Source organism: Drosophila melanogaster, chromosome 2L, assembly GCF_000001215.4.
Source record: "Drosophila melanogaster chromosome 2L".
In the NCBI taxonomy this organism is placed as follows: Eukaryota; Metazoa; Arthropoda; class Insecta; order Diptera; family Drosophilidae; genus Drosophila; species Drosophila melanogaster.
In genome coordinates, this window is record NT_033779.5 from 7665851 (window position 1) to 7691083 (window position 25233).

The 25233-nt window shown below is 42.1% G+C and overlaps 3 protein-coding genes and 1 long non-coding RNA gene across 11 annotated transcripts in view; 1 reads left to right on the forward strand and 3 right to left on the reverse strand.

The window, feature by feature from the left end:
* Slob (Slowpoke binding protein) overlaps positions 1-9228 on the reverse strand; it is a 33074-nt gene extending 23846 nt beyond the window's left edge. For 3 of the 4 annotated variants that reach the window (NM_135287.2, NM_001273283.1, NM_164756.3), the window contains exon 1: positions 8589-9228. The gene's annotated coding sequence lies outside the window, so the exon portion shown is untranslated. The remainder of the gene's footprint in view (positions 1-8588) is intronic. The other variant, NM_001201782.1, reaches the window with a different exon arrangement.
* Positions 197-23609, forward strand: Myo28B1 (Myosin 28B1). 4 transcript variants are annotated; one of them, NM_164758.2, is made up of 10 exons: positions 197-253; positions 14758-15021; positions 15086-16207; positions 16263-16778; positions 16880-17899; positions 19913-20122; positions 20177-20475; positions 20538-22073; positions 22124-22247; positions 22315-23609. In NM_164758.2, the coding sequence occupies exons 1-10, from the start codon at positions 227-229 to the stop codon at positions 23563-23565; spliced, it is 6369 nt and encodes a 2122-aa protein (NP_723294.1). In that variant the 5' UTR covers positions 197-226; the 3' UTR covers positions 23566-23609. The 4 variants fall into 4 exon arrangements, with proteins under 4 accessions (NP_723294.1, NP_723295.2, NP_652630.2 ...); NM_144373.4 differs by lacking the exon at positions 197-253 and adding an exon at positions 12869-13070; NM_164759.3 differs by lacking the exons at positions 19913-20122; positions 20177-20475; positions 20538-22073; positions 22124-22247; positions 22315-23609 and having other exon boundaries at positions 16880-18687.
* lncRNA:CR44148 (long non-coding RNA:CR44148) lies at positions 18632-19491 on the reverse strand. Its single transcript, NR_073738.1, has 2 exons — positions 19173-19491; positions 18632-18871 (listed from the first exon to the last, which is right to left on the reverse strand). It is a non-coding gene; the product is annotated as a long non-coding RNA:CR44148 (long non-coding RNA).
* Positions 23461-25211, reverse strand: CG18585 (uncharacterized protein). 2 transcript variants are annotated; one of them, NM_001273284.1, is made up of 5 exons: positions 25029-25211; positions 24833-24969; positions 24322-24706; positions 23870-24257; positions 23461-23790 (listed from the first exon to the last, which is right to left on the reverse strand). In NM_001273284.1, exons 1-5 carry the CDS (start codon positions 25191-25193, stop codon positions 23597-23599), a joined length of 1269 nt encoding a protein of 422 aa, NP_001260213.1. In that variant the 5' UTR covers positions 25194-25211; the 3' UTR covers positions 23461-23596. The 2 variants fall into 2 exon arrangements, with proteins under 2 accessions (NP_001260213.1, NP_609132.1); NM_135288.4 differs by having other exon boundaries at positions 23526-23790.
* Positions 25212-25233: the final 22 nt, after the last annotated feature.

Sequence of the window (25233 nt, forward strand, 5' to 3'; positions counted from 1 at the left end):
CTCGCCCATTTGCCATTTCTTTCGGCTCATCTCTCGCATTTTCCCATTTCCGCAGATCAGCCAAACGGCAATGGCAATGGTAATGGCAAAGAAAAGCGGCCGAGTGGCAGGAAAGGCAAACAACGGCATGGAAAACTAGATAATGTGGCAAGCGAATAAACAAATCTCGCCATGGGCCCCTCTCTATATACACAGTTGGTCAGTTCCGCACAAGTCGGCGTAGAAAATGGACGCCGGCTATTCGCCCCGAAAAGTACGTGTGAAATTATCATTATTCAATTGTGTTTTTGGGTAAAGTGCGAGTGTATGTATCTGCATGAACGGGAGTGTGTTTATGCGTTGGTAAATTAAATTTGAAACGCAACGCAATTAAAGAAAGTGAAATCCGATCGAATTGAAATGCAATCAAATGCGAATTCAAATCAATAAAATTGATTGCAGAGCGGGAGGAGAAATCAAATAACAGGCAGGAAAAGTGGTCGGAAAAGCTTTCACCGGACAGCCCACGACTCTGACATTTGTTTGGGCGGATCGCAAAATTGACCATTCACTGGAAATGCGTTTTTAATGTTCCAGCTATGTGGTAATGACAAAGAGTCCATGACCACCATCTGTGGTGCGGATGTGGATTCACTTGCCGCACTTCGTGGCCATGTTCGACCTTTTCCTCTTTCACCTTTCACTCCCCCCGAACCGGATGTAATAAAGGCGAACGAAGACGGACATGCAACGGAAGTGCAGAAACACCCTCCGCGGCCAACTGCCCCAGACTGGGTGCCTCGTAAATTCGGATGGTTTCTGTTATTTACGGTCTGTTTGATTGCACAACAATGTGTTTATGTGTAAGGTGACATTTGTAATTGGCAAGGAAGCCAGGAAGTCGACCCCGACGACATTCGCAGAAAGCCATAATAGTAATGGTAAACGTGGTGGGACGTTGCAGGTGAAGGCACTAACCATAAATCGCGATTGCTATCCAAAGGAATGTTTTTTGTGAATGTGTGTTGGGCTTGAAGGTCAAACTTAAAAAGTTAAAAATAAAATGAAGTCAAGTGGCTTTCTAGCTTAGTGTCCTTCCTAAATCAAGCCTCGAGATCTGCTTCGATTAATTTGATGTGAAACTAGATAGAACTTTGAAGATACATTCCATTTTTATTAATAATATATAAAACAAAGCCCACACACTGACATCCATTTAAACAATGCACTCAAATATATAGCCCAAGTATTTGTTTCCCGTTTTTATTCCAACTGCTGCTTCAAGTAAATATTATTAATATGCCAAATCTGGTAGCCGCGGGCTGACTCTTGGAATCGAAACTCAGCAAACAAATGTGTTGATTGAATTTATTTTTATTAAAATGTTATCCCAGCAGACACCTCCTCACAATCCGAAAACCATGTGGCACTGAATCCTGGCACTTGCTGGTTGGCTGCCACGTCCTTGTTGACGTTTTGTTTGTTTTTCTCTCTGTCGTCGTGGTCTTTTTTATTTTGTTACGCCAAGTAAAATTGAATTCAGCTGAAATCTCTTTGAGTTGCTCACACGTTCTTATTATTTCACGGAACAAACAGAAATCCCTTCCAGCCCAGAAAGATTTATCCTTCGCCTTCCGTTATTTTCTGTCAAAATTGAAAAGTTTCTCGGGGAACAGCCGTCATAAAAAGCAAGAAATAAGTTCATAGTGCCAAGAAGGATATCAGCGATGTTGCGGCTATGTTTGCCTTGCTGTCGCCTCGCATTTTCGAAAATGTTTTGCATGCGAATGTTGTCCAAGGACACTTTTTGCCATCCTCTCGCCCCTAAGCATTCCAGCCCTGACACACATTTTCCTTTTCCGCCAAGAAGCAGAGGAAATGCCACCAAAACGCTGAAACGGTTTCGGTTTCGCTGCCTACCGGTAAAGAGATTAATTAACCGATTCCGGCTGCCAGTTGGCACATTTCCCTCTTCGCTCGCAGTTAATTAGCGCACACTCTTGGTGGTGGTGGTGGTGTGTAATTTCCCAGAAAATCATTGCAGAAAACGCTGACGTCATTGACATATGCCCCAAGCTCCAGATGGCAAGGGAATCCGACCAACCCGCAGACAATGCCTCAATTAATCCCCATAATGGTCGAAAACCGCAGCAACATTCGTCCCACAATGTCCCGAGATGTTGACAGTTGTCAGCCTCCTTTTGTTTCCGCGGCAATCAGTCGAACAAATTGCTCTGGAACGCAGTGAGGAATTATAACTGGCTATGGGATAATTGTTATCTGGCTGCTGACGGATAACTGATGAAATGCAAATGGGCTCAAATCAACGTCTGAGCTGGCTTAAAACAGCACTTAGATCTGACGACTGGCAAAGAAAATTAAGGGCTTTTAGACTACAAGCCTATTATTTATGTCCATGTATCATCATCATATGTATACAATTCAAAACAAATTACACACTTAAGTCTCAATATTGAATTGCAACCCTTTTAATTATGATTCGAAATAGCTCTGTACAAACAATTGTACAATTGCCTTGCAGATAATAAACTATTGCGAGTGCTTTTGAATTCTGAGTTGCAAGTGATTAAAATTTCATTATTTCTTATGTATTCAACATTTATTTAGTTTTAATAAAATATTCCAGGAACGAAACTCATTAGTGTGATATTTTGTTTGTTTTTTTTTTTCGTGCAACTGATTTGCGTGAATGAAACGTTTCCAATTAATAAGGAGTCCAGACAGACGCAAACACGTATATTCACACTGTGCATAAATGATTAATGATCTGTGTCCTGGCCGTGTCCTTTCTATTCGCAAACGATGCGCAAAGGACCGTTCACGCTGGACTCACGTCTGCTGTCCACGCTGCTTTTGCATAATTAAATCATCCTCAATTGCTCCACATTTTTCCGACTTTTCTCACATTACTCTTTGTCTAGCTCGGTGGCTGTCAGTCATTTTTGCCGCTTTGCTTGTCCGCAGGAATTATCTGGACCCCGTGGTACTCTACCTATTTTTTGGGTCTCCTCTTCGCCTATCGCTTTCCAATAACAACAGTTGAGTGGGAATTGATATTTCGCTTTGATTTAATGAAGGGATGTGGCTTATTTTTAATGCGAATCTAAGAAGTTAAGTCAACTGCGGAAATTCCTTGAGGAGTGAATCAACGCCAAAGGACTCAATCCCCTTGGAAATCCCCAACTGAATTCCATTCAAAGGTATGTTTATTTCCATTTCACCGACTGAATAAACTTCTCAATCGCAATCGATTAAACGGCTGAGTTCATGCATATAAAATGTATCCAAAACGTCTTCGTTTGAATTCCCCAATTAGAATGCAGTGAATACTAGCTTGTGGGGAATATATGGAGATCGTTCAAATGTTCAGTTCAGTTAAAACCACCTGCTAATCCAGCGCAGTTTGGGGCCAATTCCGACCCTCGTTCATTCAGCTTACTTCAGGATTATGCAAATGGATGTGCTCTCCAGTTGACTTGAGTCCTCCAAAGCTGTGTCCCACTTTCCATTATCTCTGTTGGATAAGTAATTATGCCAGAAATTACAATAAACTTGCATTCGCACACAAATTCATTTGCATACCCCCTCTGGACGGGGTTTGGTCATAACATGCGACCACAATTTGACATTTGCTTATTGAGAAAGCTCGGTGTGGTTCCTCTTTCACACTGAGAGAAAAGACAGTGAACCTACTTGAATGTTCGTGTTCAAAAAAAATATTTAATATATTATCTACTGTAACAATTTTGACGTTAAAATGCACCAATTTCATTATTCAGAGCAAGAGGGACACGAAAAAGTTTATTTGGATGATAAATTTACTATTATTTCACTTGGTATATGTGGGTGTGACCTGAATACGATGAAGTGGGCGTTGGGGAGAGCTTGTCCTGGTGCATACTAAACTGCGGTTTGTGGTCCATATCATATCGTACCTGAGCAAACCGACTCACAGGCGAAAAAGCCCCTTAGGCGTCTGCTTTGTGTTAGATATTTTGCCTCCTTTGTCTATCTGTATGCCCCTTTCTTTTTGTTTCATAGAAAAGTGGGTTCAATCTCATTCAAAAGAAGAATATATCCTCTGAGAACTGGCCCCGAACTGTTGACCAATTTAATTATGATTGCCGGCCTGCAAATCCCGGTTAAGCCGAAAACAAATGACAAACGTTGGTCCACGTCGAAGGAGGCCACGAAAGCAGATCAAATAGAGGGTGGGGTAGGAAAATGGCCGAAAAGGAAACCACAATAGCCATTTCAGTCCATTAGCTGTTAAGCCAATGACAGGACAACACGGCCAGGACAACAAAAGCAGAAAAAACTGCGACAGGAGCAGCAGCCGCACGTCGTAATAATGTCGTCAAAGTGCGGCTCACCTGCTAAACTCAGCCGTTGCCACAAATATACACTGTAAGAAACAAATTCATTCGAAACCCAAATTTTATTTAACATTTAAATGTGATAATTAAAGCTCCAGAAGAACATTTTAGTAAGTAAATTATCGATTGAAGTAAAAGGATTACCGTCATTTCTCGTTTTTCCTATCTTTAAACTTTAATTATAAGTGGATTTACTTTTTTTCTTGAAACGAAAACAAAAGTTATTTGTCCTCATTCAAAGTTATGACCCCGAAGTTTAATTAATACAACAATTAATTAAAAGCTTCTTTTTTTCCGTGCACTTCGTTTCCAGCACCCCGCCGTTTCCCACCATGAAAAGTTGCCACCTGCAGCGGCGACTGTTGAAAGCTGGGGTTTTTTTTTGCGCTTTCCCCCGTTCCTCTGAATTTATTTCAGCTTGGGGTAAAGTAGGACAAAGTAGGACTCTCACCCCTGGAAAGTTGGCCTGGTCAGCAGCTAATGAATAAATGAAACTGTCCCGGTGCAATGGCGAAACGAGCGAACCGGAAATGCGCATTTCAAATGCGAGCGCCATGTTTAATTTCCAGATTACACCTACCAGCACATGTGTGTATGTTGGTACTTATGTGCGGCTGCCAATTAGTCGCGATTGGCAGCAAATTTGTACCATTTACCTGGTCGCACCTCCTTGTATTTAGGGTCTGCCAATGCAAAGCGGAAATATGATTTGTGTTTCAGTTTCGAGTACCGGAAGCGGAAGTTGTTGCTCGCATGTCGAACGGATCAACACCCAGAACTCTCTGCACAAAGGATTACACTCTGTATGTGTGGTTACGGTCATAAAATTAAATACATAAACATATTTGTGGACGCACACATGTATACATTTAATTGTTTACTGCAATGCGTGGGTCAGCTCGTTTGTTATGCAAATTGATTGTTAATTGAAACCCTAATTGTTCATTCGGGGAAAAGAAAACACGATTAAGTTCAAGGAGCTGGAAGTCCCTTCACTATTATTATGGATTTAAATTATAAGGACGTCATTATAATGTTGCTAACTCATCGGAGCTTAATAATAAACAAAAAGCATTGCCTACTTTTAAGCCCAACTCGAAACAAAACTTTGCGGTTAGACAAAACCTAGTCAACTTAAACAAAACTCATTTGGAAAACTTTATAATTAGTTGTCCTGAAAGGGGGATGCAAATTTACGGCTTGCTTCCTTTTTTCATTTTGCTGATGTTGCATATTGGAAATGACTTTGGGTTATAAATTAGAATTACATTGCCGTGTGCTGTCAATACATCGACACGAGGAATATTTGCATATTTCACGATTTATGACAGGACGTGGTGTGAAAAACGGGTGGGACTTTCCCCTAATGTCATAGTGGAAATGAGGGCAACTTTCATAACGATAAGACCTCACTTCATCTGTTTTCAAAGATGCATTTAAAAGACACCCTAAATGAATATTCAAAATACAGATATACTTTAGGATTATTATTATTATTGTTAAGTAACAACTGCACTACATATTTAATTATTTAAGTTTTGTTATACGTCTAGTTCAAAAACCTACAACGTAAACAAAATACTGTTCTGTATGTATGTTATGGGGATCTGTAAGCACTTAAATTTTCCAAGAGTATTCACAAGCAGCTCATACAATCCAGAATTTTCATTACTCCCACAATTTTACGCTGCTTGTCAAAGTCATTTAACATCATAAGGCTGCCTCGACTTTTTGCCCCCACCAACTCTGAATTGAAGAACCCCCGCCTTGGTTGAAACTCGATGCGCAGAATAAACGTTATTTAAGTTAATTTTATTGCTGGCATTTGTAAAATGTCAAACCCCGTCTACCAGAATATTTCCCCCAGGTTTTCCTTTGTGGGGTTGCCTTTGATTTCAATTTTCTTATCGCAGATCAAGTGTTAGTGTCGTTTGTTAAATTGGGACAACAATGAAAGTACTTTTTTGGGGTAGGTAAAGGTCAATCCCTGACCTTTCCCGCGAGCCCATAAATATTATGACTGCCCTAGTCGATAATCTCTTCAAAGTTTTCGTCGCTCGCTGGACTTTTAATGAATGTCAGAAAAGCACATAAACGAAATTTCAAAAGCCACGCCCACCCAAAACGCCCCTCTGAGCCACACAAACACATATGGGTGAAGGCCCAAAGCGAATGCGAAACAAAATGTGGCTAACTTTGACCTTTTTCGAAAAGTGAAATAAACAAACAAATTGAAAGCAACACACAAAACAAATCCTGGTCAAAGGGGCGGGGTGAGCGATGGGGCGTGGCCAACATGGCAGGATGAACTAATTCTCTGGCACTCCAAAAAAGGGCTCAGAATAAACATTTTCGCTGGAATAGAACGCATAAATCAGCGAAGATATATAAGATTTCGTCGATACGAAAACGTTCTCTAGAAATTCAGAGGGTGTTCAACGAAGAGAGGGGTTTAGATGGTTTATTGTCTGTCCTGAGTAATGACTGCCCTGTCAAATCAAGCCCTTTCGAATCAAGACTTTATCCAGCAACTCATGTGAGTCCTAACAAAATACTTTTTTCTTTAGTGAATCCATGATTCACTCAATTGTCTATTTTTAGAATCACCGCCAAGAAATCTCGACGCCTGGTACCCTCACATCCCATGACCTTTGTTGTCTTTGTCAAAACAAAGCAAAATATGGCCAAAAGTATTACGCATACGCAGCGTTTGCTGTTTGTACAGAGGCGTTTGCATAATTAGCATAAATTTCGGAAATATTGTAGGCGACACTTGGGCGCACTTAAATGTTATCTCCGCCCGCAGGAAAATCGATTCAGTCGAGTGATCTAAGTTAACATGAAAATCAAATCACTGAAAATGGAAAAACGGAGACAAGAAGAAGCAAAAGTCGGAATCAAATAAAAATGTTTGCACAAACACAATAAAATTGGGGAAACGTTAAAAGAAAAATGTCAACAAAACAAATCGTTTTCTATTAGATTAACACGGGACAACAATTGCCAGAGAAGAAAGAAATCTTTTCACTTGGGTATCTTTATGTTGAAAGTAATATTCATTAACTTTTGATTTTTTTTTTATGGATTGGATATAATTAGCTATTTTTATCCCAACATTTTAAAATATCCAGAAAAAGTGGTTATTGCATTCCAATAAATATTCCTAGGGTCTATTACCAGGCAGTAACCAAATCGAATTTGTCGATGCCACTTTCACTGATTCCGTTTGGGTTCCCTACTCTCCAGTGAGAGAGAGTCAAAAAAAAAAAAAGAAAATTGTCTATTTTGGGAAATCCTACTGCTCTGTCTCCGCTTTTTCTCTCGTAAAATGTGGAGGGACGGACATTAGCTGTCTGCTCGTTTAGTATCCCAACCCCTTGAGAAACTTCCGAACGGCTTAAGGCTATAATCCGGCAGTAAACTGAGTAATGTACCGCTAAAGCAAAAGGCCTCCCTTCGAACCACCTAGAAGACCATTTTTCTGCTCCTTTGCTTCTGCAGATGTCCTTGGGCACAATGCATTCCAATTGAGATTGAGAAAGAAACGCAGCGGCATTCAAAGGAAACCGAGCGCGTTCCTCAAGGGTTCTCTTCACCAAAATCTGAGAAGGGGTAGACGCAGATGGATAAATGAGTACGGGACTCTAGCTTTACGATTGCGATTTAACTGTCTCATTAGGAATAGTTCGTGCAGTTGGCGCTGCAATTACCGCATGGGGAACTGGAAAAAGAAATGGCAATGGATGCTCCATTGAACGTTGACAATCATCATCTCCAATTGCACTTGCTTTTGGCGGATGGGGCGTATGCGTAATATGCTTCCATAATCCCCCCATGACGTCCATGCAGCTGTACAAAACGAGAAACGCACAGACTCGCTAGCAAATTGCATTCGGAATTGAAATAAAGTTGTGGAGAGTTTTAAGAAAAAGTATTTGACCTTCTAAGGGGTTAATGAATCCTGCTTTATGCTGGAAACCGGTCTTTATACGGATATAGAATTCCAGTTAGCCAATTCGGCATCCAGTTACCCATTATCTCATTAAGTCAAAATGTATTAGATTCCACAGAATTCTCAATTACTTCTAAATTACTTTAACAAACGCATAGATACGCATTGTGGCTGGCGAATAATTGCATTTACAGCCCTTCAGATTTCAAATAGGTCATAAAAGGCCACCACCTCCCCCAAGTGTCAGCCACTGAACTCACCTGTAACCAGGAAAAGGTGAGAAGAGCTTTGAGCTTGATTTAGAGTTCCTCTTTCCTGCTTGCCTATTTTCCGGTATTTGATTATCTGATTTATTGATGGTTTGAGATTCGGGTTTTTAATTGACTTATTGCCGAAAAAATTTTCACTCGCGAGAGTATCCCAAAAATGCGGTTGTATCTTACAGATGCGAATGTATCTCGAAGATCCGATGCGGTGTGGACTGATGCGATGCCCTTACGCGACTGAATTTCCGTGTGTTTGGTGCTCGGTGCTTTTGGACTTCGGTATGTTTCCTATTCGGATTTTTCGGTGTCCATCGGCTCTCTGCACTCTCCGCTCACAGTTGTTTTTGTTGCTCCTGGAGGGCAAACAATTTCTGTTTTTGTGGGACAACCAGCAAACAAAAGCACAAGGAAACTGAATCAAAATAAATGCCTTAAATAATTGATGGCATTCGCAATGACGGTCGTGTGCGAATAGTCAATATACATCATCAAATTTTGTGTATTCAATAATCTGACTTAGTTTTCTAAATTAAGTGTAAATTTGTTAAAATTTTAATTTAAAACTACCGTTTTATTCGCGACGCGGCAGAGAATCGGTTGGGAATTACACTGAGAAATAGAGACGTCCACTCCGCTGGCTGACTCGAACTGGATTGAAAAGCTGCCAGCCGCTTGCCGCCTTTATTTCCTCCTAAAAGAGAGTGGAAAACCGAGAGACAGAGAGAAAGTGTCCAAAAAGTTCCATTTGTGGTCTTCCATTGACACCCTTTTCCCTTTTCGGTTGATTTGCCTGTTCCACTGTCACTTGTTCCGTTCTCGCTCTCTCTGGATTTGTCCAGCTGATTACCCCTTCCAGGAGCAGGAGCTTCGACGGTCGCCAGTATCTGATAGTATCTTCTGGATAACGGTTTCATGGAAGTCAGCTGTTTAAGTGGCCCATTCTTATTACCCGTATATGTATGTTGTAGTTTTTAATATTTCATTGAAATTTAAAAATGATATGGTAAGTGATGTAGAAATTCAATAGGACTTATTAAAGCAGGCAAAAACAGAATAATTCAGTTTCTGTCTTATATTAAAGAACAACATTTTAGGGCTTAACTCTTTTTCCGTTTTAACTTTTCTTTATTAATTTTGCTTTAATTGAAACAACTCACGCATGTGAAAATCGTTGTTAACAAATTTATAGCCGCGAATATCCTTATCTTTGGAAAAAGTAACTAATTTGTTTGGGAGAGTGTGGGAGCTTTTCATTCCAGTCGCAAAGCTTTGACAAAGCACCGATGAGGAAAGAGTGATTGCTACACAGCTTTTCTCCAGCAAAGCGGCTACCAGAAGCTTTTACTCAACTTACTCAACAGCATTGAAAACGCGGTGCAGTTGTTGTTTCCCCCTTCGCCAACTGTTCGCCACATCTGCTCGCGTTTCATTGATGCCCAAATATAGGTCAACAATTTGTTCGAGAGTGGGTGGCTGGGTGGTTGATTGTCTTGGGGGCAGTGGTGGGTGGTGGAGGTGTTACATCGCCAACTGAATTATCAGTGTCAGCGAGCGAATGCAGCGGTGGATGCGATGCTGCTATCTGAGGAACACGGCAAACATTGTAAATTGCTCGCCTGACGATGATTGCTTGGGGTTCACCTCGCAACTGGCAACTCAGAACAAATTGCTCGACATTGCGCATACGCCGCGTTATCGGCATGGAATTTATGACGGCACACTCGCCTTGTGTTCACGTCCTTTGGCCAGCCGCCGCCGTCTTTAATTGAATTTTTATGCGCCACCAGCGATCCGCGAAACGTCAGAGGAAAGTGAAAAGTCTTTGCTGTCATCTTCGGCCCTTTTTTAATTTTTCCATACAGAGAGAAAAATGTAACTACAATATTTATATTAATTTTAGACTGCTTCGAACATTTTATGACAAAATTGTATAGTTGCTCCCTTAGGAGTATTAAAAAGAAAAGTAAATTTACTAAAATGTAGTAATTTAACATCCATTTTATTTATCTTGATAAATTTTTATACATATGCTAAGAATACACTGCAAATCATTTTATTCTCAGTGCAAAGCCACCTTGGGCTCTTTCTTTGCTTTTATCCGCCGATCTTCGGCCCTTTTTTAATTTTTCCATACAGAGAGAAAAATTTAACTACAATATTTATATTAATTTTAGACTGCTTCGAACATTTTATGACAAAATTGTATAGTTGCTCCCTTAGGAGTATTAAAAAGAAAAGTAAATTTACTAAAATGTAGTAATTTAACATCCATTTTATTTATCTTGATAAATTTTTATACATATGCTAAGAATACACTGCAAATCATTTTATTCTCAGTGCAAAGCCACCTTGGGCTCTTTCTTTGCTTTTATCCGCCGACGAATTAGTGACGTCCGAAAGTGGGTCAAAAGCTGAGCTCGCTCAGCTGGCTAAGCTGCCCCGGCTAGTCCGCATGTTGCTCCTGCTAAGCAGACTTGCAGGATAATCCTAATTGCGCTTTTAACGCGCACCTCTCGCCCCTCCTGCGAGCTTTCCAAGAGGGTTCGTTGCATTCCGCCAAGGACTCGATTACGCTGCGAAATGAAGAAAAGCCGAGGGGGATTAGTGGTTGCTGTTGGCAGGATTGGCAGCCACATCCTTTTGCGCCCGGGAAAGTCACACCCCAGATGCCGCAGATACTCGCGTCTTCCGATGTTTTTTTTTGCCGGCACGTGCTATTCGCTGTCCCCATGGGCACCTGCAATTTATTACAGCCACTTGAAGCTGCTCCCTCGCTTATCGTCCAAATAATCTACTGACAACGATGACGTTACGGCCAAACGAAAAGTTAGGGGGAGAGCCAAAACCAAATTTAGTATCAACGAGAAAATGGTGAACTCCAGTCAGTCTGGGAGCTCTCAAGTCGCTAATCTGCTAGTAGAGTACATAAAAATACATTCGATAATCTCTTCTAAAACGAAATGCAATTGTAATAAGAAAAACAATATTTGGTTGTTCAGTTTTGATATATGTTGTGTAAGCATTTTTTGTTATTTAGTGAGCACAACGTAAAGGGAAACGGCCACATGTCGTATGAGTAATATTTTAGTATGAGTTAATACGTTAACAAATATGATAAATTCAATTGATTAAATGAGGCTATACATTTTATTTACAAAAGCATTAGCCGGCACTTGCACTTCAAATGAAGTTAGTTTTGTTTATTTGCTGCTAGTAGTATCTCGACCACTGGTTGCTAAATAAACAAACCCATTCAATTATGATTATTAAGCTTAACAAATGACTAAAGCAGATGACAAGCGCTGTCGCTGCGTTGAGAATGACGAATTCCAACAATTAACGGTTGGACTCTGTAATCTTTATTGAAATCGAAATTTATGTACTGAACACATTGCGTGGGGTGAAAGGGAGAAATTTCAAAAAGGTAATCGTTTTTAAATAGACACCTGCTTGTGATACTTATATCAATAATACGAACTGCGTAGTAAATTCTTATATTATTGAAGCAAATGTCAATTCGAAATTGATTTATCAACTTGATTGTCTAACAATGAATTAACAATAAAAAAAAGGTTCATTGATGAGCAAAGGAAAACAAACTACATAGTATTTGTATTTAAATCATACCCAAACAAAATGTAATTAAAATATATTTTCTATTCTGATTTGAGTTGCATTACAACATTATACTGTTTTTAAATACTCTAATTTAAAATTTACTAGATTATTACAAAACTTTGAAATCCCTGTATTCTTACAAAAAAAAAATAACTGTTAAAGTCAAATTGAAACAATAATGATATGTGCTCTAATCGCACATGATGGTTCTTTCCCTAAATCGCAATTGAACGACGCTGGTCATTGGCACCACCTCATGGCTGGGTACTTCAGATTGCATTATATTGGTATTAGCTTGCGTTATCCATGAGGTACGGAACACTCATGATCAATCACATGACTCATGGGCAGGGTCAGTTACGGTGATATTCGCATGTAAGCCAATGTGCAGCTCATGGTTAGATAAGCGGCGATTTGTGAGATACACGATTATATGGCTAATCATGACGTATGCAAAATGCATGTGGTGCGGTGAGCAGCATACGGCATATCCCCTGGAAGCCGAATTTGTATTTCGCTGAGAGCGCCGCCATATGGAGACAGTGTGACGATAAGGGCTGCCAAAAAGCATTCAATATTCATTATCAGACGAGATAACAGTTGGCAATACTCACTCCGCCAGCCGAATCGTTCGAGGACCCCGTTGAGCAGAGCCCAGACGTTTGCGAGACTCCGAACCGAACAGAACTACAGAAAACTTCGATTAAAAACGGCTGTGGCAACAGAACCGAAATCTTTGGGCAAATATTTGCCAATTAAGAACCGTCGACGGCGCGTGTGTCTGTGAAGTGGGGTGAAGTGAAATTGGCCAGGCCAATAAAAAAAAAAGCAGTCATGTCCGAATTTGTGCGGCAACATGTAAGTGCGAATGCCAAAACCGTAAGCGTTTAGATCGACTTCCTGGTTGTCGTGGCAGTTTTTCCCATCCATTCTCTCTGGTTATCAGAAAATTACTATGATAACCGAATCGTTTTATCACATTCCTTTGGCAGAGCCTCTGCTTTAGGCACATCATGGGTCTCATTTTAATTTTAAACTTCCCTCCTCTTATCAACTACACTCACCTACACGTGGGGTGTTAATTGGAATGTAGTAATACCTGTGATTATGGGCATAAAGTATTAACGAGCAGGTAGCCTAACAAAAGATTGTGTCCGTCACGAGCTCAAATATGTCTCGGGTTTCATTTGCAGAATACAACCAAAAATAGCACTATATAAATTCCTTATACTTCCTCTCTGAGCAAATGTCTTATCAAAATCGAAGCCAATTATCGATTGAGTTTAGTCGCCACAGGAACAGAGATACGAAAAAGCTCTATAAAACTCTTTGGCTAAAGTAAACCCGAAACTACTTAAGGTAGAATACATTGCCTTTGATTATGTTTTCGTTATCAGTCTGTTTTTGTTTATTCTAATCCTTCCAAAAAAATTAGTATTATACACCCATTAGCTAACACTAATGGTTAAAATATTTTTGATTACTCGCAGAAATGACTCATTGTTTAAGGAGGTGATCTCATGGTCGAACACTTTAGTATAAGCAACCGATTTTCAATCAGTATTTATGGCGAAAGTATAGTTCTAAAATACAAATAGATCGGTTTTTTATGGCAGGTGCTCATGTCTTTTTTTTTTGGAAGTGGTAATGGGTGACATCAACTGATTTCGGTTCGATTGGACTTTAATCTTATCGCGAAGTAGATAAGCAAGGTCGTAGAAGATTGATGCCAGAAAATCAAATTGTCTAGATTACGTAGATTAAAATCATTTCAAAATTGTTGCTCTTCGTGGTGATCCTTAGCTTTTGGCAATGATTACTTGTTCGGCTCCCATGTCATGTCTTCTTCTGTTCACAGTTTTATTCCGAAATACCGATAAAACGTCCTTGTATATCGGCATTCCGCCGATAAGATAACGCCTGGCAACAACTACTTGCAAATGTTGGCTACCGTTTGCTTTCATTACCCATATTTCATTCACCTATTTCTAAGGCAATTTATATAAAGCAGACAAAGTAAAGTCACCGAAATTGGTTTGGGTGTGGCAAAGCTATAAAATATATCTATATTTCATTGGATAATTAAGAGTGGCACGGGTTAATTATTTAACAACGCATTTGATACCTTTCTGATTTCTTATCGCAGTCTAAAATCGACTAATATAGGCGCCATATACTAAAGCATTGAATATAAGGTGTTTCGTTAGTTAAATAATAGTTAAAAAATAAAGTTGAAAGTTCGTTGATCTCTGCCTTAATAAATGTGTCATATCTATATAAGCCTCTGTTAAGTTCTCAGGCTTTATTTTTCACTTTATGAACAGTCAGGAATTTAAATTTATAAACTTCCAATGTTATATCATTTCCACTCGGCGGTGTAATAATATCTTATCAGTATTTACATTTGAGATATGACCCACTACCAGTTGCCAATAAAATGTTTTTGATTTGCCACTGGGTTAATATTGGGCTTGTAGAATTTTGGTGATAATTTAAATAATTCCCTGACTTTAATCTCTGATATTTTGTGATTTCATTAATACAGGGCGAGTATGTGTGGGTGAAGCCGCAAAATACTACCAGCGAATTCGCAGTGCCCTTTGGGGCTCGAATTGTGCGAACGGAGAAAACACAGACCCTAGTTTGCGATGACCGGAACAAGCAGTTCTGGGTTCCAGCTGGGGATGTCCTGAAGGCAATGCATATCACCTCCCAGGAGGATGTTGAGGATATGATCACTTTGGGTGACTTACAGGAGTACACTATACTGAGGAACCTGCAGAACAGATATGCCAAGCAATTAATATATGTGAGTTTACTAGTATTTACTTAATAAGTTGCCTAGCTAGCTAACCATATGTAAATATTTTTAGACCTACACAGGCTCCATGTTGGTGGCCATCAATCCGTACCAGATTCTGCCTATCTACACGAATCGCGAGATACAGCTCTACAGAAATAAGTCCCTTGCTGAACTACCTCCTCACATTTTCGCCATTAGTGACAATGCCTTTCAGAGACTACAAAGACTTAAGGAGAACCAGTGCGTGGTGATCAGCGGGGAGTCGGGTGCCGGGAAGACGGAGAGCACCAAGCTGATCCTTCAGTATCTGGCCGCAATTAGTGGCAAACACTCGTGGATCGAGCAGCAAATCATAGAGGCCAATCCTATTATGGAGGCCTTTGGCAATGCCAAGACTGTACGGAATGACAACTCTTCAAGGTTCGGAAAGTACATCGAGATCAGATTCACGCCACAGGGCGCTATTCAAGGAGCTAGAATCCAGCAGTATCTTCTGGAAAAATCCCGAATTGTTTTCCAGAGTCGCGATGAGCGCAACTATCACATTTTCTACTGCATGTTGGCGGGACTTTCAACTGCGGAGAGAGAGCGCCTAAAGCTACAGGAGCAATCGCCAAGTCAGTATCATTACTTGGCCCAAGGAGGATGCTTTACTTTGCCAGGAAGAGGTGATGCCAAGGATTTTGCCGATATTCGAGCGGCTATGAAAGTGCTTTCATTTAAGCCGGAGGAAGTGTGGAGCATACTTAGTTTACTGGCGGCTATTTTGCACTTGGGAAACCTCAGATTCACAGCCACCGAGGTTGCCAATTTGGCTACGGCTGAGATAGACGATACACCAAATCTTCAGAGGGTGGCTCAATTACTGGGAATACCCATATCTGCTCTGAATGCTGCTCTTACGCAAAGAACCATCTTTGTGCATGGTGAGCACGTGACCACCAGTTTGTCCAAGGAAGCGGCTATTGAGGGTCGAGATGCTTTTGTAAAATCGTTGTACGATGGAATTTTTGTGCGCATCGTGCGAAGAATCAATGAGACTATAAACAAGCAAGTGGATCAGCCCATGAATAGCATAGGTGTTCTAGATATCTTCGGGTTCGAGAACTTCGACAATAATAGCTTTGAACAACTGTGCATCAACTATGCCAACGAAAATCTACAGCAATTTTTCGTGGGACATATCTTCAAGGTAAGTGAACAAAATAAAATATGTGATATCGTTACTAACAAAAGCTTCCACACAGATGGAACAGGATGAGTACCAGAACGAGCATATCAACTGGCAGCACATTGAGTTCCAGGATAATCAGCAAATCCTCGATCTAATTGGCATGAAACCCATGAACTTGATGTCCCTCATCGACGAAGAGTCCAAGTTTCCCAAGGGCACTGATCAAACTCTGCTCGAAAAGCTACATGTTCAGCATGGTAATCGATCCATTTACGTGAAAGGTAAAACCACCCAAACGTCTCTATTCGGAATCCGTCATTATGCCGGCGTCGTGATGTACAATCCATTGGGCTTTCTTGAAAAGAACAGGGATTCATTCAGCGGAGATCTTAGGACTCTGGTGCAGCGATCAACAAATAAATATCTGGTGGACATATTCCCCCATGAAATGCCCATGGATACGGCCAAGAAGCAGCCCACTTTGTGCGTGAAATTCAGAAACTCTCTGGACATGCTGATGCGCACTTTGTCGCAGGCACATCCCTACTTTATCCGTTGCATCAAGCCCAATGAATACAAGGAACCTAAGGTGAGTGAAAGATTATTCAGTTGAAATAATTTAATTCAAGGATGTACCTTTTCGAACCTTTTTAAGTACTAATACAATATACTGTTTCTACTTTTTCTTAGAACTTTGACAAGGAGCTGTGCGTGCGGCAGTTGCGCTACTCAGGAATGATGGAGACGGCTCGCATTCGAAGGGCTGGCTATCCGATCCGCCACGCCTACCGTGCCTTCGTGGAGAGATATCGCCTCTTGGTGCCACCGGTGGGACCTTTGGAGCAATGTGACTGCCGGAAGTTGGCGCGGCAGATCTGTGAAGTTGCCCTACCTGCCGATTCTGATCGTCAGTACGGAAAAACAAAGCTGTTCCTGCGGGACGAGGACGACGCTAGCCTGGAACTGCAGCGGTCCCAGCTGATGCTCAAGAGTATCGTGACAATTCAGCGAGGAATCAGACGGGTCTTGTTCCGACGTTACATGAAGAGATACCGCGAGGCCATTATTACGGTTCAGAGATATTGGCGAGGTCGCCTGCAGCGTCGTAAGTACCAGGTTATGCGGCAGGGATTCCATCGCCTGGGAGCCTGTATAGCTGCGCAGCAGTTGACCACCAAGTTCACGATGGTCAGGTGTCGAACCATAAAACTGCAGGCCTTGAGTCGCGGGTATCTGGTACGCAAGGACTTCCAGAAAAAGTTGTTGGAGCGGCGAAAGCAGAACCAGCTGAAGAAGGAGGAGTTACTTAAGTTGGCCAAGATGAAGGAAGCAGAGGAACTGCTAAGACTGCAGCAACTGAAGGAGCAGAAGGAGAGAGAACAAAGAGAACAGCAGGAAAAACGATTGCAGGAGGAGCAGAGGCTCAAGGCCGAAGCAGCAGCCAGAAATGCATTGGCCATGGCTGCAGTGCAGCAGAAGAGGCGAACTAAGCCCGTCAAGCAAGAGGCTCCAAAGGCTCCAACCCTGCAAGCACGCAACTCCCTGCCACCACCACCCACCACACTGATAGTAGCTGCCCCACTACCCACTCGACCGGCCAGTGCCGTTACCAGAATTAATACCATACCCGAGAGTCCTGGCACCATTGATGTGGAGTCCTCCAAGCAAATGGTGGATGACGTGTTCCGCTTCCTAAACGATGAACCCGATGTGAGTGGTCCTCTGGGGCCGAATGTCAAAGAGAAGTCTATGATGTTCGAGCAGGCATTGCGTCTGCGTAGAGATGTGCCCACCAAGCTCCTTTCCCGCCCGGTCAACTATTACGAGGCGGCGCCTAGGAAGATTGTCAACCAGACCCGCCTCTAGTAGCGAATCAGGCTGGGACTGGAAAAGATCCGAACAAACTAGACACTCGTAGCTATGGCTAATATTAAAACGGCTGGAACTGGACAGTATTCACTCTTAATAGTGGTACTGATCAGTACGATTGGTAAAGGACTTAGAAAGCGCTCTTACCCAACAATTATCCACGCAAAACTGTAAATAAATCTTTTTTTTCTACAAACTTCAGTCAAAAGAACATGTACATTTGATAAAAAGCTTATACAAATTTGCTTCTTGAAAATTGCGCTTTAATTGGGATTCCTTATCTGTATAAAAATATTTTCTTTGCTAATGGCAACAAGCCATAGCTCTACTGACCAAACGAAATTTTCCAAACAAATGGTACCAACATACTGATCAGCGCACTTCCAGAGTTTTGTCCAGTCCAACGACATAGTTTAGCTTGGCTTCAAATTTATTCGATCCCGTTGATTTTGGGCCACCCATTGGGTTCCTTTTTAATGTACAAATCTTATACATAAGTGCAGTAAATGTCGGCTTGTATATAAAAACATATAACTTGGCTTGTGATTGCGTTTTGTTACATTTTCCTTACTTCTAAATGTATCATAATTATTAAACTCTGTAAATAAAACTCTCTAAGGCAACTATAGACATTAATGCGCATTTTGTTTGTGTGTTGTTTACTCGTCTGCGTTGGTTGTGGTTGTATGGTTATGGGGTAAAGTCGAACTCCACAATCCGGCTTTTGTGCTTTGTGTCCACGTCCAGTGAGCGTCACCATTACCATTCACCATTATAATCGAAAAAACCATGAGTGAGCTTGAGTCATCAGTTCTTACTTATACAAATGTGACAGTGGACATGAATAGTCCAAGTGTCTTACAAGGGCATTTAAACGCTATCTTGATTAGAATAAATTAATTTTTTCAATAGATAGACGCACCACAGGCGATTTTATTGTTATTTTATTAAACCTGCCAGATGATTATAACATGTTTTATATAAAGTTCTGGAGCCTTCCACAATTTCTATTTAAAGAAAGCTAATGCAGTTATTTAGTAAAAATTTTTTGAATGATTTATTGCATTAATTTAAATGCATGATTTCAAAGTGTATTTAAAATGCTTAAGAGGACCACTAAAGATCTTTATTTCCTTTATGAAGAATTTTTATAGCACCATAAAATTAGATTATCAGGAAGCTTATTTATGAGCCAATTTCCTTACCTTTTCGTTTATATTTCCTCTAAGGAATTTCCCTTTACAAAAAATGTGCTAATACTTTACCACGAATAAATTGTTTGGGCCAAGGCTACAAAGGTAATCCGCCAAAAATTTAAATAAAACCATCCGCACCCACCCGCACTAAATTGTATTTTTATTTAACAAAATTTTGAAGAATATTCCCGTCCAACCATTTTTTAGTACGCAGATCCATGTCGTGTCGTCTTTAGTCAGTAACTAAATGGGTGCTAAACAAATTTTCGCCGCGAGGCCTGAGTTTTTCGAAGCGTGGCCAACCCCATACGCTATCAGTTGTCGGCAGAAGTTTAAAACAAATACCAAATGATAAATGAAATAAAACGGGATCGTAAATAATCGCCGCCGTTCTTATCGCGAGGGCATATCTTCGGGTGCAGCATACCAGTACTACCACTGGTCGCAGTTTATATTTATAAAAGCTTACCAGTAAAGCACCTTTCGATAAGTGGCACTCAGATTACAGGTGTCGAAATAATTAATACGGCAGAATTATAAACTCTGTGCTAGTACCTGGTATAAGAGATCGAAACTAGGGAGAGTGAATCTAGCTTGTATAGGTGTTTGAAACTTTGTTTACCCTGTAAATAAACATATTATCATATACTACTTTCAGGCAGCCTTGAGGAAACTTAACAACATCTCTTCTGGAGATACAATACGTCTACCTAAATCGGTGCCAAATAACATCGACACCTCCGATTTCAGTTATTTGAAATATGCGGCTACTTACTTCGGCGGTGGCGCCACTGCACAGCACGAAAGAAAGCCTCTGAAGAAATCTTTGTTAAAACATGAACATCCCATTGATGAGATGGCCTCTAAGGTAAGTCCTTGAAAAGTGAGTACATATAAAAGTATAATTAACATTTAATTGTAGGCCATTTGGTTGACTATACTCCGCTTTATGGGCGACTTGCCGGATGTTGTTTCCTCGCCTACTCTTCACGTATTCGATAATGAAAACTTGATGAGTGATTTGGCAAGCCTCTTGAACACTTCTGATTCCTATAAGCCTCGCTTATTTGTGCGCCAATCCCAAAGACGTATCCCAAAGCCTTTGGCTAGTGGTGAGAAGGAAGCCCAGGAATTCTATCAACACTGGCTCAACGTTCCCACAAGTCACCTGGAGAAAATTCACTTCATCATAGGTCATGGTATAATAAAGAATAGCTTACGGTATGTTATGACAAGAAGACAGGACATTTCTTTGCATCAAACCAAACAATTCATTATTGCAGAGACGAAATCTTGGCCCAGATCTGCAAGCAGCTATATCTTAACCCAAGTCGGAGCTCCTACTCCCGCGGATGGTTGCTCCTTTCGCTATGCCTCAGCTGCTTTCCACCCAGCAAGGAGTTTGAGCCACACTTGCGCAGTTTCATGAAGCAGGGAACTGCCCAACTGCAGGCCACTCCATCCCTGCAGCGATTGGAGCGAACCCTGGTCAATGGACCACGCTGTCAGCCACCTTCGTTATTTGAGCTCCACGCAATCCGCGGTCGCCACCCGCTTAGGTTGGACATTCACCTGATGGATGGGCAGCAGAGAAGATTGCAGGTGGATGCGGCCAGTACAGCTCGAGAGGCAGTCAATCAACTTTGTCAGGGTATGGGGCTAACCGACACCTTTGGCTTTGGATTGGTGATGTCATTGAATGGGAAGCTAATGCCGCTGGGAGCAGGTCAGGAGCATGTCCTGGATGCCATTTCGGAGTGCGAGCAACGTCAGCTGGATGCACCTTGGAAACTATACATCCGAAAGGAAATGTTTGCCACTTGGTATGATCCCTCGATGGATCCCAAGGCCACTCAACTTATATACAAGCAAATTCTAAACGGGTTGAAGTGCGGAGAGTATCGATGTCGCTCCGAGAAGGACATAGCAATGGTGTGTGCTCTGGCCTGCTTTGTAGAATATGGACCTGGGGAGATTCTTCGATTGAAGCCATCGGAGATCACTGCATTTGTCCCAAGTGATCTTCTAGCTCCCGGCGAGCGAGCCATTGAGAACTGGAGTCGCCTAATAGCTGCCACCTACGAGAAGAGCTCTTATGTCAAAGAAGAACAGAATGACCTGCTATTGGAGGCGCAGAAGAGAGCCAAGGAGGATATATGTCTGTTTGCACATCTCTCCTGGCCTATGAGGCACTCCCGACTGTTTGAAGTGGTTCGCAAAGAGGGACCAAAACTCCAAAGCGATGAACTTATGCTGGGCATTAATTCCGCGGGCCTTTTCCTTATCGACGAAACCGAACAGGTGCTGGCATCCTGTTGTTTTAGCGAGGTGCTGAAAGTGCACGTGGAATCAGATGATAAACTGCATGTTATGACCTTCCAACACGTCAATTTTGTGCTGCAGTGCAGCTCTGCTCAGGATGCCAACGAGGTGATAAACTATATGCTGGATAATCTCCGACAGCGTTCAAGCTATGGCGTAGCTCTTGATCCGGTCGTAGAGGGGGATCTAGAGGATTGTCTAGTGCTAAACCCCGGTGACCTAATCGAATTCGAGGCAGGTGTAACAGGTGCCCAGTTAATGGCTGGTAATGCACAAGACTGCTACAGGGGATGTGTCAATGGCCAGTGGGGTCAGTTTTTAGCTGGAAATGTTCGCGTTTTGGCCACGCTCACCAAGCCGAGTGAAAAACTTCAAGATATCCTCCGAGAAGGCCGATTTCAAGAACCCCCGAAACCAACTCCAAGAGCCAATTACTCTCGTCGTCGTCAACACAATATCTCTCAGCTGGCTGAGAGCCACTTTAGGGAGCCATTGGAGTAAGTAAACCAAGTTAATATGGCATTTAATTCAAACATTATTTTTTTAGCTCCGATAAGGCACCACTATCAAAGTTTTCACCTGAGCCTCTGAAAGCCCCGCTGCTCAAAGCTGTTGTTAAGGTACCGCCACTTTTCCAGCAGGCATTGGTTATGCATCATCATATTCTTAAGGTAGGATATGGGATGAATAGAAGATACATCTTATAGTTCTTACAACCAATACGTTCTGAACATATAGTACATGGGTGACATAGCAAGGAGCAATCTACCGGTCAACACGGACCTCATTTTCCAGCCAGCACTGCAGCATCCGCTGTTGTGTGACGAACTCTACTGCCAGCTGATGAAGCAACTGAGCGATAATCCCTCCAGTGAAAGCGAGAAGCGGGGCTGGGACCTGCTTTACTTGGCCACGGGCTTGGTGGCTCCCAGTGTCTTGGTCATGAGGGAGCTGATCATACTACTGCGCATGCGTGCAGACGCCCTGGCCGATGCTTGCCTGAAGCGACTGAAGCGATCCTTGGCACAGGGCCAGCGAAAAAAGGCACCACATCTCATAGAGGTCGAGGGAATTCAACAGCGATGCCTGCATATCTACCACAAGATATATTTCCCCGACGATACGGTTGAGGCTTTCGAGATTGAATCACACACCCGGGGAGCAGAGCTCATAGCGGACATAGCCCAGAGATTGGAGCTCAAATCACCTGTGGGTTATAGTATTTTCTTGAAGACAGGCGACAGGGTCTATGCTATGCCGGAAGAGGAGTTCGTTTTTGATTTCATCACCCAACTCATCTACTGGCTAAGACAGCAGAGGACCATACGCTCCATATCCGATGGCCAATACCAACTGCACTTCATGAGAAAGTTATGGTTAAACAACCATCCAGGCGAAGACCTCAATGGAGATATGATCTTTAGCTATCCCCAAGAGCTGCACAAATACTTGAAGGGCTACTATCCCATCGATTGCGAGCAGGCCTCGCGTTTGGCAATTCTTGTGTACAGTGCAGATCATGACGTTAGCTTGCAGCGGCTGCCCGAAGTGCTGACACGTTTAATTCCTGAAGACCTAATACCGCTTCAAACGGTGGCCGAATGGAGGCAGCAGATCCTGCCCAAGGTCCACCGCGATCATTTAACGGAAGATCACGCCAAGATTTTGTTCCTTCAAGAGCTGTCCCATTTCGCTTGCTTCGGTTCCACATTCTTTGTGGTGAAGCAACAAAATGACGATGCCCTTCCCGAAACTCTTTTAATCGCAATTAACAGCACAGGTTTCCATATGCTGGATCCGACAACTAAGGAGATCCTTCGCAGCTATGAATACTCCCAGTTGGGTATTTGGAGCTCGGGTAAGAACCACTTCCACATTCGTTTTGGTAACATGATCGGAGCATCGAAGCTGCTGTGCAGCACCACCCAAGGATACAAAATGGACGATTTGCTGGCCTCTTATGTTAAGTATTTTAATGAACACGAATAAATCATAAATTCGGGATAAATAAATCGTGCTCTTACAAGTAGCCCAACTCCTTGGTCTTTTCAATTAAAGCCAGCATTCCAACCATTAGCTCCTCGCAGTTGGGAATGATCTGCACTGGTGGCAGGATAAAGCCGTAGCGACCCTTATCACGGTACTCGATTGTGTAACCGATCTTCTTGCCCAGCTCGTTGAACACCCAGTCCACGGAGGTTCCAGTGGCCACATCTGTTTTAAAATGTCATAAATATTTAGTAGGCATAATTTAGCATGCTAGTTATTTTAGTTTTATTAAGGCAATACTTACAAAGCACATCAGCTGTAGAGCCATACTGGTAGACGGTTCCGTACGGCAGTGCTTCAATGGCATCGGCAAAAGCTTTGCCAATAGTCAGGATATCATTGTAATTTTCTGGGAACTCCTCATTGGTATGACCGTAGGGCGAAAGCAAATACTGTCCATATGAGTGGAAGGATATGTACACACTAATTTGGTCCTGGATTTTGGTCAAGTACTCGACCAAGGCCTTGGCTTCAGGCTCAGATTCAGGGTTATCCCCAGCAAAAGTCTCACTGCAGGGATTGTCAGAGGCTCCATTGTTCTGGAGCCAATAGGAGTCGAAGTTCCTATTGGCGTCAGCTCCAATGCATGCATTCGTGGCATGTGGCTGACGTGTTTTGCGCCACATACGATCCTGTTATTGCATAATGATTTAAATATATAAATAGATGTCAAAATCAGTGAAAGCATTCACTCACCTTCTTGTGTGAGTACTCAAAACCATCTACATTGAACACGGGAATTATATGCCAATCATAGTTATCGGCCAAACTTCGCACATCGGCATCCTCTGAGGTCAAAAGCTGATTGATGAACCATGTAGCACTGGCCGAAGTTATCCATTCTCTGGCATGAATGTTGGACTCGATGAAAATGCCAGGATTGCCAGCCTTGTGGGAGATCTTAATGCCTCTAATGGTTCTCCCCTCGTAGGACTTGCCAACAATGAACTCCTCGGTCACCGAGGGATAAGCATTTAGAATCTCGTCCAGCCAGGCCTCAATCTCTTCCAGCTCGTAGTACTTCGTCCAGCCGAAGGTGGCGCTATCTGCAGTCGGCGTGACTTGCTCCTCGTCGATACGCCTGAATGGGAATCCAATCGTTAACTTTATGGTCTTAAATGAGCACGCACTAATGGTTAGCTAATCGAGCGATCTTATCGACTCGAGTGGCATTAACCCGTACGCTGTGCCGCATTCCACTACTTACTCTTGGACATTCTCGATCATAAGCTCACTGCTGATATTATTGAATTTAAGCAGCTCCTGAAAGTGGTTAAGTTCTCCAGGACTAACCATAATATCAATCTGCCTACTTCGCTCGTCATACTCCTTCCAAATATTGTACTAAACACAAAAGAATTGATTGGGTTACGTCATCTGATCTGTGGTATTAAACAACTAACCTTCTTCGTTAGCTCGCCAATTTTCTCGATCGCAGCCAATTGAATTTTGTTCTGGATAGTGAGCTTGTATACCCTGAAGTTATCATAACGCTCTTTGGGAGAGTCCTTAAGGATACCAGCACTTGTTAGAGCCACCAGCGTGGCAAGCAACCAAAGCAGACGCATTTTGAGCAATGACTAAAATTCTGCTGACGGCCTCGTGCTT